Raw genomic sequence first — 18770 nt, 5'->3', positions numbered from 1 at the left:
AAGCATCCCGTAATTGTTTTTAAATCGTTTGAAATTATTATCCGTAATTTTTTGAGAAACAATGGGACTTTAAAATTCTTGGTGCAATATTGATTGTTTCATTTCAATCAAGAGTAAAAATTCATGGAGTTATATATAATAATAATTGATATAAAGAAGTCATTAATACTAAAAATATTGTATTTATTTTTACAAATCTGTGATATAGCTTTCTCGCATTATTAGTATTATCGCTGAAAAGAAAGGTTTATAGATAGTCTTAATAAATGCTGAATGAATACCAAATCAATGACCTGGACTTTACCATTTGGTGACTTTTCTACGAATTTAGTAATAAAAATGGGGTCTCATAGAGATATCGTCATAGTTCTTGTATTTTACAGAGACAAGAATTATAACGATTATAATTCTTGTATTTTAAGTCTTGCTGTATTCCGAGAACTATTCCTGTTTTTTTTTGTGTGTGTGTTTATTTTCTACATATGCTGTTCTTTGTGTATAATTGTAGTGTGTTTGTAAGTGCGTATATAAAATATGTTGTGAGTTTCTTGTGTAAAACTTTTGCACCAACATTGCATCCAACAATTGATTTTATATATGACAATATTCAACTTTTGCTATTAATACTTTTTATATTATAAGTACTTTAAATTTTGCTCATAAATACTGAAATTTTATAAAATGTTTTGTGACAATTAATTAAAAAAATAATTTTTTATTAGTAGATATCCAAAAAGTACATATATATGCAACGCTGGATATATCAGTTGATACCAAAGATTTCCTTTTTATATTCTGACATTTTGACATAGAAGAAACACATCATCCCAAATTATCTTTTCATGAGAATTGTTGCCATTTTTCCTGCAGTAATAAAGAGCACAAAAGAGAATGGTCAAGCAGAAAACACAGGGTGTTGTCTAGAAAATATTTCACAATATTTCTAACGCGAACTCTAATTTTAAACTATTTACAAAGAATTAAGAAGGGCTAAAGAAAATATATCCTCTTGAAGTTACTTCACGTTATCGGAAATCCGTATCATAGAAAATTTGACGACTCAACCATTTTATTTGATAAAAACTTCTTTTGAGTACAATTCTATAAATAAAGAGAATCAGAAGCAATCTTTCATTGCAGTTCTCAAAAAGAAACAGGTAAAAAAATAAGGTGGATGTAAATTTTTTTTAGACATTGAATTATTTTTTATTTCAATATTTTTTCTATTATTCATTTCTTATTAAAAAAAATTCGGTATTTCGACAGTAACCCAAAAAAAATCTGTTTAGAATGTTTCACAAATTGCAATCTTTTCATTTTCAAGAATTTTTAAAATTAGCATCTTATTCTTTTTTTTTCTCTTTTAAATGAACCTTAAATACATCGTCATTGCAGCGGAAACCTCTTGATCTATTTCGGTCAAATCTGTTACGATCCCCCCCCCTCTTTTAGTCTTTAAATCTTTGTCTTAAAAGCCTAGTTTTTATTATTTTTCTGTTTAATTCGTCGTAAAAGTATTTTCAAGAGGCAACGTTCCTTTTCAGAAATATTTAAGCATTTGCTATCGATAAATATACAAAGGTAAATAATTTTGCTTAAATTAAAATCAATTTAGATGACAAAGTGCATTTCATGATCTCTATTACATTGTTGTACTACTAATCTGTTGAGAAAAAATTGCGATGATTTTCACACTTTTTATTATTTGTTAAAAATTACTGAAAAAAATTAATAAAATTATTTTATTAAAAGATGGATAAGCATACAAATTATTCAAATGAAATTTAAAATTCCAGGATTCCATTGAATTGAAAAAACTTTTAATTGCTTTTAATTTTAAAGTATTTTTTACAGAACCTATGAGAAAGGAACCTTTATTTAAGCAAAAAAATTGTTTAATAAAAAAGCTCCAAAAAATCTAAATAAGCTAAAACAGCTGCTTCATTGTCGAACTATCATTTATACAAAATTAATGATAGATGGCAATTTACTTTACAAAGAAATGAATAAAAACTCTCTTTGGAAAGGAATGTTTCCTTTCAAAAATAATGAAGCGTTTGTTTCGATAAATTTACAAAGGTAAATAATTTTGTTTGAATTAAAATTAATTTTGGATGAGAAGGTATAACATTTTTCATAGACAAGTTGTATTTTATGGTCTATTCCATTGCTATCAAATGCGGAAATCATTGAAATGACATTTAGGATTTTTTCTGTTGTCTTAAAAATTACTAAAAAAATTATAAAACTTATATCAACAAATTGTTGACATTACAATTACACAATTAAAATTTAAAAACCCAAGATTACCTTAAATTGGAAAGCTTTAAATGGTTTTTAATTCAAAAGTTTTTTTTTCAAAACCTATAAGAAATTAACTTGTATTCAAACATAAGACGGCAAAACGCCCCTTTCATTAAATAGTTGCTTCATGATCAAATTATCATTTAAATATAATTAATGACAGATAAAATTTATTTCACAATAGAATGGATTTTGTTTTCGAAACAAGTTGATTCTTTGGGTATATATATATATATATATATATATATATATATATTCATTTATGATATTCTGCTTTGTGATTGTTTTACAGAAGTATTTTTGGTCCTGAAAATGTATTCATTTGAATATTAAGCATTTAATTGTAAGGATAACGTCATTGCTAATATAATCTATTATCTCTCTATAGCTCAGAAGGATATATTTCAAAGAAAATTTTGCAAAAGCATTTTTTAAAAATCCTTTGTATTAAAAATTCAAAAAAGGATATATCCTGAAAGGGAACTTAATTGATTGTAAAGTATTTAATATCTGAAGGACAGTCCCAAGTACTAAAGTAATTCCTTAAACTATTTTATTGTTTAATTAATCAATGCGTAGGATTGCTTTTTAATCACTTAAACTAATTGGATACTTCTGTTAAATAAAAAAAAAGTACCGATTTTCTTTTATATTTTCTTACACGCCTACATTTTTTTGTCTGTAATTATAAAATTTTTATTATTAATACTACTTGATAGAAGCAGTTAAGTAATGCAGCATTATGAAGCAATAATATTTTAAATTTTAGCTACCTTTTTATATACTTATCTTCCTTTTTAAAATTATGAATTGTAAATTAGAGATTTACCTTAATTAACTGCTATTAATTTTATAGTGCTCTGTAAAACCCTAAAGTCTAATTTTAGAATAATTTTGCACGTTACAGATCACTTAAAAGTAGCCTTTCATTTAGAGTATAATTGATTGTTTTAATAAAACAACAATTTGAAAAAAAATGCACCAAATAAAATAAAATCCAACTTAATAAAATAAGAAGGGAGAATTATGGAGTTTCAACAGAATTAAATGCGTTAGGAAATATTAAGATTTAAAGCAAGGAAAATAATTCATATAATTAAAAAAATGTAAGAAATTTTTTTTGAATCTTATCTAAAGTTTTAAAAAATAGTACAAATCTCAATTTAAGTTTCATTATCTCTTTCATAATCTTATCTGGGTTAAGAAACTTAAATAAAGACTACAAATTCTTAGAGGTTTCTTGAACTAAATTGTTGAATTTTTTTTACGACAGGGTATCTATCTATCTTCAGTTTAACAAATAACGACTTGATTTTAGTCACAGATGATAATTTTTTAAAATTTATTTGAATCTCAACCAGTTTAATGTCAGCTGTGGATAGTTGAATCATAGCTTTTTTCTTTCGCACGGCAAAAATTTAAGAATTATTTTCTTTCTTTTAGAATAATTTTTATTACATGTATATTTTAAGTTTGATTAGAATAATATATTTGTTCTTTACTTAAAATAAAGATGAAAATTTATACTGCTTGTCAGTTGGCACTCTACAAGCTAGACCATTTCATCTATAGCTATCAAGCTTATACGCTATGAAAGTAGGAAAAAAGTGCACATCGGGGCAAATTTTTCAAAATTTTAATTAATTAAAAATAAGCACATTTTCGGGGATTGTCTATAAAATATGATAAAACAAAAATAATTTTTACATCATCTTAAAATTCAAAAGATTATCTTTCCAATGATATCAATGTTTTTTACCATATATTTTTTTTCTATTTTTGATCAATTTTTTTAAATACTTTAAGCATATTTTCCAACAATATATTTCAGCTTTACATATAAAATTAGAAATTTATTATTTTGTTTACTTTTCTTCATGTTTGAAACTTGTAAATTCCATACCCCTTGACGGATTTAAATGAAATTTATTACACATAAAGCTTAGCACCTAAAAGGATTTACTGCGCTATTAAAAAGTTTCTACGATCTTATAACAGGAATTAAATGAGATTTGAAGTTTTTACACCTTTCCGTGGTAATTTCTGAACAAATCATTGCACAAAAACTATTTTAATACTATCTTAAAATTTAAAAATATAACTTTCTAGTTGCAAAAAGATCATTTCTAAACAGATATTTCATTGATTTTAATCATTTTAAATTAATTTAAACGCATTTTATAATAAGGTGTTGTGTTTTTTCCCATTGAAATACTTATTTAAAGTAGCTGACTACGTTGAAAATTCATTTTTTTTTCTTCAAAATATCAAATATATATATCAAAAATTTCTACTCAATATTCGAAAGTCTAAACAATTTTCTTCATAAAAATTTTTGAATTGCACTTTTAAGCTTATTCTTTGGGAAGGTACATTAATTTTTCATGTTTGCATAATTTTTGCTTTAGAGCTATTTTACATTTTGAAATGCGATTTATTCATATTTTAAATTTTGATAGAATTTTCTTAGGGGAAACATCGCAAATTAAAATCTAATACATATTCCTTTTCAAACTTATAATAACTTCTTAATATATCCTGCATTTTTGAACTAGGTAATACCCAATCAGATCATTTAAAACATTCTATAATTGTTTTGATGATTAAAAACGCGGAATTTTTTAAAATTAAACCAGAGGAAATGGTTTCACCGAAACTTTCTTGTATATTCTCTAATAAAGTTGTTCGCCCCGATTCTGCATAAAAGTGTGGACTATAAGTAAGGTATTGCCTTGCGTGGTATTGGTGAACAATAGTAACGAAATATCGATCTTCCCCTAAATTAAATATTTTTACTGAATCTATCAAGTAATCTTTGGCGATTAATCTCTGGTAATTAGCAATAGGAACCTGAAAATCAGATTTGTGTTTTAGACGCGCTGTGGCCAAATGATTGAAACCAAAATTTGGCACAAAACTGCAATTATAAATACAAATTAAATTTCATATATTTAAATTATTGTGTTTATAAGTAATCGCGTTTACATGTTTGTGAAAGTACAAACTGACGCAAAGTCAACTCACTGTCAGATCTATTTCAAAATTTGATAGGTATCTCTATTTTAAATGTTAAATCTATACACCAAATTTTATCCATATAGCTCTCTTCATTTTGTTATCTTATTTCAGTCGTCCGCTGAATGTATTTCGCCTAAAATGTATTAGAAATCTATAAATTTGGTATAAAGACCATTTACCAAATTTCACAAGTCTAGTTCCAAGCGTTTTTCTGTTATTTTTGTTTTAAACAAATTGACAGACAGACAGATACAATCCCAAAAACATATTTTTCGAACTCGAGAAGATCAGGAACGAGGTGATATGTGAAAATTTCGAGTTCTAATTTTTAGACGATTGCAACACTTTCTCTGTACTTAGTATATGAAAAAATAAAATTTAATTTAATTCTTACTGTCAAGTAAACCTAGAAAATTATAATTTTTATCGTGTGTCTATATAAAATGACATAAACATGAAACATAATATTTTCTGAAAAAACAAGTTTGAGAAAAAAACTTATTGTGAGCGTTTAAAATATCTATATTATGAATATTCAGTAATTCTATAGCATTTAAGGCTAACATAGTTTATACATATAAGATGACATACAAAATTTATGCCTACTAATGAGATCATGACAGCTAATTTCTAAATAATTAATATTAAACATAAATATTTAATAGAAAAGAAACTGTCTAAAAGAAGTAAATCATAAAACTTCACACAGTTTGTGTCAATAAATGCTTGATTATAAATTTTAAATTTTTATTGAGACCTTTTGTCCTATGAGACATATTTAATAAAATTTTCCTGAGGCACTAATGTTTTAAATAAAAAAAAATTCCAAATTTTTTCTGATTAAAACTAACTGAGTTATAAGAAGTTTTATATTAATATTTTATAAAAACTCCATTTAGATCACTTCATTGACCGTCTTAAAGAAAATATGTCAATCAACGATGTAGTTTCCTTAGGGCTGATTGTACAAAAACAATGAAATTATTGATTGCCCTAATTATTCTTCACAACTCAGCACAATTTGCTCGCAGATGACTAAAAAGTTTTTTTTTAGAGTGTCAAGAATATTTTACTAAATATTATTCACAGAACTGAAGCACACTATAAAATTTAAACTTCATAATTTTTTCAGAAGTGCATTCATTGATTAAAATAAAACATTATTACTTACGTCATCTAAATCCTTTTGAAAATAAAACTGAAAACTGAATTTTATGATGAATCAAAGAAAATTTTACTAAACATTTCTTTGAGATATTGTATAAATTAGGAAAGATATTCTGTAGTGCACTTTAGATTTCAATGCTGAACGACTCTATTTTCCGTACTTGCATTTAAAAAAAAAAACGTATTTGATATTAATACAAATACAAAGATAATACAGACAAGTTCTGGTGGTGGTCAAAATTTAATCACTTGCTCTTCAAATTAAAGAATAAACTTTAACGAAGATGACAAAAAAATATTATGCGTAGTAAAATGAACAGAACGGTTTAAGTTTCTAAATTAATATGAATTATTTATTTATCAAAGTTTGGAACTTAAAAATATTTTTGCTGCAGAAGCTATCAAGATCAATTTACATTAATTTTGCAATTAATTACAACGAATTATGAGGATTTCTTTGTTCAAATTTTCAAAATACACCATCTTAGAAATGACGAGGCTTCAGTCCCATATTTATTCTAAATTTGAACAATTGAATAAAAAAGTAACCAGTTTCAACTCTATATTCCGATTATTAAATTTCATAGCATTCGTCTTTCTCAATTCTAACAATGTTATTAAACAATTGCTTTAAAAAATTAATTAAGATTCTTACCTTTTTCAAACTTTTTTTATCAGCTTGAGGTTTGTATTTAGCTTTATCCTAATGTAAAAAGCTAACACTTATTCAATGTATTTTAAGCATTTTTAATGTTTCACAACTTAATATGTAATGTAAAATGTAATGTTGGTTTTTCTGTACCAATATAGTTTTCTCTAAAAGATTCTTTTGTTTTTGCAAAGGTTCAATGTCATCAAGTGTAGTTTGTTCCTTCGTGCTAGGTGGGGTTGCACTTCGGCTGCCCCATCAAATTTCCCGCATTGCCTCTGACTAGGTAAGGGTATCGCACAGTATCAGCTTGAGGTTTATAGTCAGCCCACTTTATTGTTATGATCTTATTAAAAATACTGACATTCTTCAATAACTTTGTTCTAGAAATTCTTACCTACCAATGAAAGCTGCATTTCGCAGATTGTCTTCATATATATCCCTGGTCAACTTCCCGCTACAACTCATTCTTTTAAAAAAACGGACGGGGCTCAAATTTAACCTTTAGGGATATATGTTTTCGTTGCTCTTTTCCTGAGTGTACTAACTCTAGAATGCAGCTTTAAAATTAATGCAATTTGCAAGCACAACTATGTTCTTGTAGTTCTAATTTCTAGGTCTGACGCAAATCGTCTGAGAAATCGAAATGAATCATTTACAACTTCTCTTCGGTAAAAAAAAAAAAAAAAAAAAAAAAATGAAGCAGAGAATAAATTAGCAAAGATCTCTGAATATGTTTTCATCAAGCCTGTTCCTATCTTACCTAACAAATTTCTGAGTGCTTTTTTCACTCCCTTCTCCCCGGGCAGGATGAATAAGAGAGTATTATGATTCGTAAACATCCCATTGTGGTCGCATTTTATTTTTTATTTTTGTTATTCCTTACCGAAAATATTTGTAAGAAATTGTAAACATATGCTTTAATAAAAAACATATTTTAGAAAGCAGCGATCTCTGAGAATGAAGTAAGAGATATTTTTTGAGAGAAGATTGAATATTCCTGCAATATTTAACTGAAAACTTCTTGCTCCAATACAATAAGTGAAATGTTCGATTTGTTCAGACCATTTACATAATATTTTTTAAAAATGAAAAGAATAAATCTATGTAAATTAATACACGCAAACTGCATTATTCCAATAGAATAAGAGATCTTTTTATTATTATGTGTGCCGATTTCGAATAAAATATACCCAATATTCCTGTTTTTTACTTTTAAATAAGTAATTCTTAGTAAAAAAGTATAAAAATGATAAATTCTAAAAAAGTTTTTTTAATTTTTTATTATGTACATAATATGAGTATAATTGCAAACAACGGAAGTGAATTATTGCAAATTATCTTGGTTTTCATGTACAGATTTTCATTAAATTCTTCGGCTTTAAAGGATATTTTATTAAAATTTACCTATTTATGTTACATGAGTATTTATTTTAGTTATTTTATTATTTTATCTATATCTATACTTATAATAAAGCACATTTTACAGAATCTTAATTGGCACACAATTTTCATTATTTGCAATTCACATTGATCCAGAAAATGAACTGAAATAGCTCATTAGACGAATTTTTCAAAAATTTGTCACCGTAGGTAGACAGCACCTTAAAAGAGAAGTCTTATAATCTGAACTGCATTAATACTTAATATCTGAACTGTCTAATATCTAAAAATACTTAAATCCGCCATTGGTTTGAAGCACCCACGATGTTATCCTGTTTTCGTGCAAAACTGAGTGATATTTCCTGGTTTATGTACATTTCAAATCCCCTTCAAAAACATCTCATGAAGCGCACTTCTATTTAAGTATATTTTTAGGAATGTCCGAAATACTGCAGTTTTCGCTGTTCGTATTATTTTCTTTCTCGAAAATCCTAATATCTGATGTCATAGATTTCAACAATTTGAAAAGCAAGCTCAGCTATTTTCTTTTCATATTTAAAAGGATAAACCACAAATTCTGTTTGAAAATGGTATCGTTCTTGTGATGTGTTGAACTGAGTGTCAAAAATGAAACGTAGTAAATAAAAGTTGTGTACGACTCATAAGGACTGATAGTTTTTCTGAATCTTTCTTTAAATAATCACTTTTGAAAACAAAATATTTCATGATAAAATATCCATTTTTCATAAGGGAGGAAACAATAATAAACGTTTGCTTATCTTAATAATTTGCTTAATGTTGCTACTTATTAAATGAAAATTTACGTTACCGTTTTCTTTCTAAAATTGCACTATCTATGTGCAACTTTTTTGTATATATAGTATAGATGTACCGTAGTGTCAAAAATCTCGAATTCGAGATTTTGATTAATCTTATTAGTTAAAGAGCACACTGAATTTGTAAACAGCCTCTTTCGAATTGCCTTTTATTTGTTAGCGAACACGGCAGCGAAAGCTGAACAAAAAAAGAGGAATGAGTTTCAACATGTGGTTTTTAATCCGAAATTGCACATTTCTAATAAATTTTTTAAAAAATTGTTTGCTTTTAAGGCATCTCACTGCAAAGAAATGAGTGTATTCGGCTGAATATGGATAAAAAAAAAATTTCAGGAAAAAAATTTTTTATAATAAGTTGTTCTCAAAAGAAGACATTTCACTTTTTCTGTAATTTAATTATCATTTAATGAGAAAAAAGAAGTGATATCATATGGGAAAGCGTATTTAAAGTACTGTGTATTTAACTTGCATTATAAGTGCAGTTTTCATTTATAAACAGCTAGCATTGTTTTATCTTTTTCTTATCTTAATCTTTTAGGAGTAATCAAATGGATCACATTTAAGTGAAAAAAAAAGTATTGTTAATCCATACATATAAAATAATTACAAAACCAAATAATCAGCCCCTAGCCCCAACCACTGTTCTTGTTGCATCAATTCGTATTTCATATAAAAATTCATTATCTTTATATGAAATAAATAATTGATATAAAAAACTGCAGTTTGTCTTTCTCCTTCATTTTCGAGAGAAATCGCAGAAATGCTACGTCACCATACAATCTATTTGGGAGAATAATTAGGACAAATTTCCCCAGCCTCAATCAAAGAATGATTTCGCCAGTTTTTATTTCATGTGAAAGCTCATGGCCCTTAGATATGTCATTAATGATCGCCTACTCTTTCTAATCTCTTTTTCTAGATATAAGAGGTAATCATTAATACAGGTAAATAAGTCTCTATACTTAATTAATATCTTGAAATTAAAATTATGATAGAATATCTAAAAAGAACAAATAAATTCTGCCCAACGTTTTGACTTTGAATGCCGTGCTTTCAGTTATTAGTGAACTATAATTTTGAGCTCAAGCTTTATTTCCATTTATTTCCTTATGCTGAGTCACATGATATTACAATGGTGCTCTTCTTAAGCAGGCACATTTTCATTTTCTAACGAGTATTTAACCTTTTTAATTACAATAAGCTTATCCCCCGGAAGAGGGATATCACGAGTAAATGGATAAGAAATCAAAGGTAATTAAGATAATTTTCGTTTCCCTTAGGATATAGTAATGGTTTGGGATCTAGTTATCTCCATTCTGAAGATGGGACTTCTCCATGCTGGAGGAGTTGGGCAATGGATGGGATTGCCTCTAGAACTCCACTCTTACTTCCAATGCAATTATGATGATAACAATAATTTTGCTGAATTCCATATGCATTGGCAAGGTGAATGTAACTATTTTACGATAACAATGAGTCTAAAAGATATCGATAAAGAACTCCACAATTTTCGATTGGCTGATGTAGTACTCATCCTACTCGAAAGGGAAGAGATAGTGGGTTAGTTATTACCTTGAGTTTTTGTTGATTCTATTTCATCATATTTCTAGTTTAATAAAGCACAATCGGGAATGGTAATTGATCTATTTATTACTTGTATTTAAAAGACTTACTACTGCATTCCCTGTTAGAAGAGAGACTGATTTTTCTTTAAATTATTTTTATTAGTAAAACTTGACTTTTCTTTTTTGATACGTTATCCAGCACCTAATTATTTAATTCGTGAATTATTTTTTTTAACTAAATCATAATTTGCAATTTCTTGGATAAATGATGTCTTCTAAAGATTCCTGGATCATCTATTCAGAAAGGAAATTAAGTATTTCTGAGCATTATTAAATTTTAAAATATTAGTTATTTTAATACTAATATTAATTATACATATTATACTTTTGTTTCACCTTTTGCATATTAATTGTTAGTGATATACATAAAAGAGTAAAATGCCATCATGGAGGATTTTAACTGGTATCTTATTGAATTTTCTCACCTTTTTCTCACGAGTTTAAAGGTTATGGTGACTATTTTTAAAAAAATCAGCGACAAATTTAATTAAAAGTGAATAAAAAACAACAAATCACCATATCACATAAATTAAGTGTTTCGTATTTCTAAATACCATAAAAATGCAATGTTAAGGTCTCAAGGATTACTGTAGCAGTTATAGTTAACAATACCATTTAATGGTATTCTAAATTCTGTTTGTTGCAAGAATTCAATTATGAGGAGCTGTAACCTCTGACGTATTTCGTATGACCTTCAATGATCTATCAAATTTCCGTTGCTGAAAAAAAGGAATCAGCATAAGATAAAGAAAAGAATCCATAATTCAGACAAGGACCATGGGAATATAGAGTAAACAAGAAATTAAAATAGTAATTCAGTTCTAACGAATTCAAACTTATTTTAAAGGTTAATGGATTGAAGTTTGGATCTATCTACTTTTTAATTAGGATGTCTTCATCAGCTCATGGTAAATGCTTTTGTTTAAGTGTTTATTTTACCTAGCCAGTGGCAATAAGCATATAATTTTTGTCCGTTTTTATACAATGGATAATAAGTGTTTTGTGCACATGAAAACACAGATAATCTGGAAATACTTGACTCTGTAATAATACTTGGACATTGACAGGAATTGCTGGAATCTTTGTTAGATCTTCAAGAATTGTAGCTATAATTCAAGGACCATGGCCTAAAGATATTGCCACAGATAAAATTCGATATCCATTGGCGATTAAGAGCAGATTTTAGATAATTTCATACTTGCAGATTGATACTTTCTTATAAGGTATATAGGCGATGATGAATTGATTTAGATTCATTGTTAACAATCCCGTAGATTTTAATTAAACCCACAATCCATTTCAACATTTCACCTTCCCTTGCAGGGCTCAGATGAACACAGAATACAGAAAAGGCCGACAGTGCTCTTAAACAGATTGATGTATGCGCTTCAAAATGCTATTCAATCCCCCGAGGAAATGATAAATAGGCAACACCAAGAGCTACAACGGAGAGGATATCCAAAGCATTACTGGAACTGCTACTTCAACGCTGTATCTTGCTTCAAACGGAAACGACAGGTGAGCATTATTTATTTTAATGGCTAAGCTTTGATATACAGTCATTTGGCGCCTTGCGAGGATGACAATTTTTCGGTGGCGCTTTTGCGACAGTTACTCTATTGTTGCCGTTCGCGCCAAATTCGGTTATTTCGCTAAAATTTTGAGATAAACTTTTTTTTTTTTTACTGGCAAAAATGTGTATATATTAAAGCTGTTCCATTTTAAAAGCAGATGAGTATTAACTTTTTTTCTATTTTACGGATCAAATAATTCAAAGTTTAGAATGCTAGCCGTTTTCGGTGATCAGCTTGCGTCAAGAATATCGGTTGAACTTCCAATAATTAACCTCTTATATAGCTTTTGTATATTCTTCGAGTTTTTTTATTATTATTTAGTTAGTTAGTTTGAAGAAGATAATAAAATATTTCAAATTCCAAAGGGATATTTAAAAACTGTATAATATTTCACATATATTCTGTGAAATAAATTTCCTTTATTATGAAATTCTACGGATTTTATAGTTACTCTCCAAAAGAAATCATTTTTAGTTTAGTTATTGTAACTGTAACTGCAGCAGTTGCATTACTCTATCTTCTCTTGGATAATAGATGATGATGCCTGATTAAGAATGCATCCCATAGTGCATTGCGGTTGTAATTATAATGAGATGATATGCTGTTCTGTTTAGATGTGAGCGTTAATGTCTCGTCTTTCGTGTTTGTGTTTGTTTTGTGTGAAATGTGATAATTAAAGAAATGTTCCCGAAAACATGGATTCTCTTGCTTCCACTGTACGATCATAATGATCATTCCACCACATAACAATGAAAAGATATGGTTGAATGATTTGATTGAACAATGGAATATATTTGAATTTCAAATAGCATAATCTTACTATTATATACAAAAAATTTATGTAAACATTGCATTTTAGTCGCTTTGTGATTGGTCAATAACAGGTCACCTAATCTATGACATTTAAGGTTTGTTTTATCAGTACTATTTGAAATAATGAAAATTATTATTACATTGTAGATGGTATTGACATTGCACTTATTTATATTATTTGTAAAGTTTTGTAATAAATCGAGCACAAGTAAACTTGATTTTATAGGAAAGTTTATTTTTTGAAATTTAAGAGGATGTAAAAAATTTCTTTCGTGTAAAAATATAATTCGAAATCACTGCGGAAAATTTTAAAATTTGTGTTGATTTCTAATAAAATACAATTTTAATTAAAATTTTAAAAATATCTCTCTTAAGTAGATAATTATCCTCCAAAATGTATCAATATTAACTATTTTTGAATTAATAGTTGTAAGTCCAACGGTCTTCTCTGTAGAAAGTCAATTGACGTGTATTTGACACGTATATTTAAAATAATAAGGAAAACCAACGAATCAATTGCCCATCCAAAACTACTGGACCGATTTTGTTAATTTTTGTTTCATAAAAAAACTCATGATTTCTATATATGTCAATGCTTTTCTCTTACCTCCATTTTTTAGAGAAATCAAAATTACTGAACTTCTTAATACATTCCGCATGTGAAAAATCTTACGACAGCCAAAATCACTGAACCGGTTTCATTAACTTTGATTTCATATGAAAGCTCATGTCTGCTCTCAAGCATCCCCTGGGTTCGACCATCTTTCATTTTCAGAAATACTCGAAGGAACAAAGATATCATAGTATGTTCTCTGGAGCAAATTCTACGATACAGTTTTTCAGTTCCAATCACTGAATGATTTCAAAATATTTTACATCACATAAATGTTTACAACTGTTGTTGTTGTTTCTAATGACATTTGTTATAGACATGCCCGCTGACAAAGTCAGCGATTTTAAGACGAGAGAGCGTCTCTTGTCTTACAGTAGCGCAATCTAATGCCAAGAGTAGCTACTCACGCGTCATAATCCTTTTTACGGGACGGACTTCATTCACTCATCCACAGATCGAAATTTAGACCTGAATCAAAGAACGATCACCTCCGAACCAGTACCTCAGTGGTATTACTTTCGACATGGAGGTCTTTTGTTTGAAAGATTTATACATGCGCCAACCACCACACACACGGAGAGTCTTCGGTCGGCGGGGTTCTAACTCTCAATCAAAGGGTTGCGAATCCAATGCCCTACCAACCGGCTATCCCTGCCCTATGTTTACAACTAATCGGTACATGAATAATGGTCATCTAAACCCTTTCTTACCATTTCGGAAGATTTTTTTAACTTTTTTTTCTTCATTGAAATGATCAATAATCTGGTTAATTATGAGTCGGCTTTAACAGCATAATCTTTAATTAAAAAATTATTAATTTTATGTTTCAAAAATATTTATTTTTCCAAGACTCGCTTGTCCAAAACCATCAAAAATTTAATAAAAACATTTATATTCTATGTTAATTCAATATAATTTCAGGAATTTATCAATTTGGTTAAGAAAAGATGGCGGAATATTATTATACAAACGCAGACGGTGAAATAAAAAAAAATGCCGATTAAAATAATACTGATCTTAGTAGTATTTTTTCCCTGTAAATTGCATGATAGGAAAATCGTTGCAAATAGCATACAACACCAATTGCAATCAAGCTAAACAAAGAAAAGACAGATCAATCAAAAGAGAATTTTGCTTTTAGTTTTGGTAAGCAAATAAGAGAATCGAATACAAAATTTGATCCTCTGTCTTCAGATGGGGTCAAAATTTTATACAGATTTATAATTATGGGTTCAAAACCATAATGTATATGTTATATTTATGAGTTATTTATGCATGCAATATATATAAAGTTATATACACAATTATATGTTATATTATGTTATAAACACAAATAGATAGACCAAAAGCCAATCAATCATTTTCCTGATTTAGTTCGAAAATTTGAGGCACATCGAAAATTCTTGTGATAAAATCATCTGCTAAATTTCATCCATCTATATTTTTTCCCTTACCATGTTCACTGGGTTTGTTGTCAGACAGGAAGATTTCTTGTGGACGGATTTCATCCAAAATTGGATGCAATTCTTCAATTTAGTTTTTAAAAAGTCACATTTAAAGTTTCATTCGTCTATTTTGTTCCGTTTATGAATTATCGTCCGTCCTCAAAAACAAACGTCAATGCAATATAGTTAGAATTTTTATGCATTAATTATGGAATTTTATGTAAGAAAAATTACTTTAAAGTCTCTTCAAATAACGTATATATTAATTTTCATTATTAAAACACCATATATGATATAAAGTTTCTTATAAAGCTCTTCGTATTAAAATTTTCTTGAATCAGCATAAGAATGTTTGCCTTTTAAAATAGGGCGCAATTCAATCACCAAACACTGTTTTGAATGAGTTTGGTGATCTTAAAATCAGACATATATCAAATGTAAGATACATGAAATCAGATATTAGCTATATTTTTTATGTTGCATCGTATTCTCCCAAAACAAAGTATCACAAGTATGTGAAAGAGAAGTTGCAGCATTAATAAATGCATTATCCCTTCTCTTGGAGATATAGAAATGGCTTGAGGTCGAATTACCTCCAGTCCAACATAAAAGTTTCTCCTACTGAAGGGGTTGGGTTGAAGTCGGTGATGGCTCTTAATCCCCATCCTCAATTCCCTTGCTATTATTGTTAAGAATTAATCTTCATATAACTCCGGATGCTTAGGAAAAGAGGGATTCGTTCCAATATAATTTATCTCCTGTCAGGAATAACAATTTATATATATATATATATATATATATATATATATATATATATATATATATATATATATATATATATATATATATATATATATATATATATATATATATATATATATATATATATATATATATATATATATATATTTCCATCTTCTTGAATCATAGGAGATGATTCAAAGTGGAGAGTAAGAACGAGTTAAATGGATAGATAATTTTATTCGTGAACCTAAGATATTATCTTTTCTTTTTAACATAATAACTAAAGTAATTTTGATTGGATTTTAACTGACATGGGTTATTTTGCAAAGAGAGTAAAAATGCTCATATCAATTCGTAGGTAGGTGATACTTATTTCACCTATGGTATTTATTTCAAAGATAGCGAATGTAAATGTTAACTTGATTATAAAGCAATACTTTTGTGCTGCTATTTTTCTTTTTTCAAATACCATGTTCATTTTTTCCACATATTTTTCGGTTTATTTATATGGAATATAAGCGATATCTGATATTTGTGTCGATGTTCCAGTAAACAGCAGATGTTGATTAATAACATGTGGATGCGGTTTCATTTTCAATTTAGTCAACGATGGTAAATAGGCGCGTGTCGTATGCTCTGCGATCAGGTAGTAAATAAAAAATAAAACTAAACAGTTTGTTTATCACTGATATTCCCCCCCCCCCTTAATCTGAAAGAAAATTTTAAGATGAAAAAAAATGTATCCTTTTCCCCATAAATCAATAAGTTTTTTAATTGATTTTTTATATCTCAAAAGAATATCTCTACGGAAGAAAACATCCCTAGCATTAATATCATAATTAAAAAATGAAATTTTTTTATATACTTTTCGTAGAAGACATTTACATTGAGAAAATATTCTTTAGAGGGAGAATGCTATTGTTGTTGTTGTTTCAATATACACCCACATAGTAAATCACCCTGAAGACAACTTAACATATTTTTTTAAGAAAACAAAGGGGAAAAAATCCAGTTACCAATTGTTTACAAAGTGAAGAATTACTTAAGATTTCCTTAAAGTGGTTAGAATTTTAAAATCTAAATTGTAATCAGTGCAATTATTTTGCAAAACACTTTGTAATGATATTTTAACTTGTAACTATTAATAATAATATTGCTTTAATTTGATACTGTTGATAAAGTTTGCAGTTAAAACAAAATAAGTCACGTATCTCTAAATTTGTTATGTTGTTATTTCTTACAAGTTTGTGTGTTGTTTCACAGACAAGCCCACTGACTAAGTCAGCGGTTTTAAGCCGAGAGATCGTCTCTTGTTTTCAGTAACGCCATTTACGGCAAAGAGTACGTCTTAACTACTCATGTGTCACAACCCTTTTAACAGGGCGGACTTCATTCATGCATTTCATACACCCACCCTCAGATCGTAACACACACATTCGCTTGCACAACCCCTTTCTGTAGGGGGGGGGTTCATTCGCCCACCTCACAGATAGAACACAGGGTATAGAATAACCACAGCCGAACCAGGACTCGAACACGGGACTTTATAATTTTTTAAAGATTAATTCCGATATTTTTTGCTCTTTGTTCCTTCTGATGCCAGGTTGTGTTTTTTCTTTTATTTTATTTACCATTTTTTTCTATAGTTTTCCAAATTTAGATATGTTGATCTTTTTATTTTTATTTTACCATGTTCTTTGTGTAAATATCCATCATTTTAATATGATAAGCGGTAAAAAAGAAAAAAAAAATTCAAGGACTCCAAAACTGCAATTTCGAGCCAAGCATGGAATGCCTGAATGTATCTTATGAAATTGTGGCAAACATAAATCAATCTCTTTCTGCGCATGTGCTGCCTGCTGCCCATCTTATAACTGACCGAGTGTAAACCCGGTATAACTAGAAGTTTGTCATCCTGTATGGTTTCAAAAAACGATAACAAATACTTTTTAGAGTTGTAGCACAAATTGTCACAATTGCCACAATTAGAGAAAAGTTGAAAAAAAAAACATGTTTGGTGAGTGGATATCATTTATAAGTCGAGTCTATTTTTTAACATCATTTTAACTATATATATTTATTTGTAATGTTACAGTGCTTTAATGACGCAGTTATTATCTACTGAACAACTTGCTGAGCAATGTTTTTTTTTTTGTTTCTTTATAGGCTTCTTTTTCAGTAAATTCTTAACTCGGGAGCTGATAACGACCACAGGATAAGGAAACTGCAAGTTCGATTTCATTCTTTTCTGTCCCCGTCATAATGGAACTTTCTTGTTAAAAACCTTTTTAAACTTCATTCTTAATTAATAAACATTATTGGATTAATGTATTTTAATTTATTTTATCCTGTTTATATTTCAAATATTATTGAACTATTAGAAGCAAGATTAATATTTTTTAATTGAACTATCAATGTTAAAAATAATAAAAAGAGTTTTTATGTATTGTGTCAATTTTTATAAAATAATTATTTTAGTTTGCAATTCACATTATTTTTATTATTATTGATTTGTGATAACGTTGTGATATTTTGATTTTGTGTGCATCTCTTATTCTTTGATGAAAAATATCCTTTTGTATTATCTTAAAACAAATTT

At 28.1% G+C, this 18770-nt stretch overlaps 1 protein-coding gene across 1 annotated transcript in view; it reads left to right on the top strand.

The window, feature by feature from the left end:
- LOC129969312 (uncharacterized) overlaps positions 1-18509 on the top strand; it is a 57404-nt gene extending 38895 nt beyond the window's left edge. Inside the window, exons 2-3 of the mRNA XM_056083828.1 lie at positions 12306-12500; positions 18338-18509. Of these exons, the coding sequence (XP_055939803.1) occupies positions 12306-12500; positions 18338-18361 (219 nt within the window). The 3' untranslated portion in view covers positions 18362-18509. The remainder of the gene's footprint in view (positions 1-12305; positions 12501-18337) is intronic.
- Positions 18510-18770: the final 261 nt, after the last annotated feature.

This window comes from Argiope bruennichi, chromosome 5 (assembly GCF_947563725.1).
Source record: "Argiope bruennichi chromosome 5, qqArgBrue1.1, whole genome shotgun sequence".
Classification (NCBI taxonomy): domain Eukaryota; kingdom Metazoa; phylum Arthropoda; class Arachnida; order Araneae; family Araneidae; genus Argiope; species Argiope bruennichi.
Note: the sequence above shows the minus strand (reverse complement) of the source record. Positions and strands in the feature narration are given on the sequence as shown.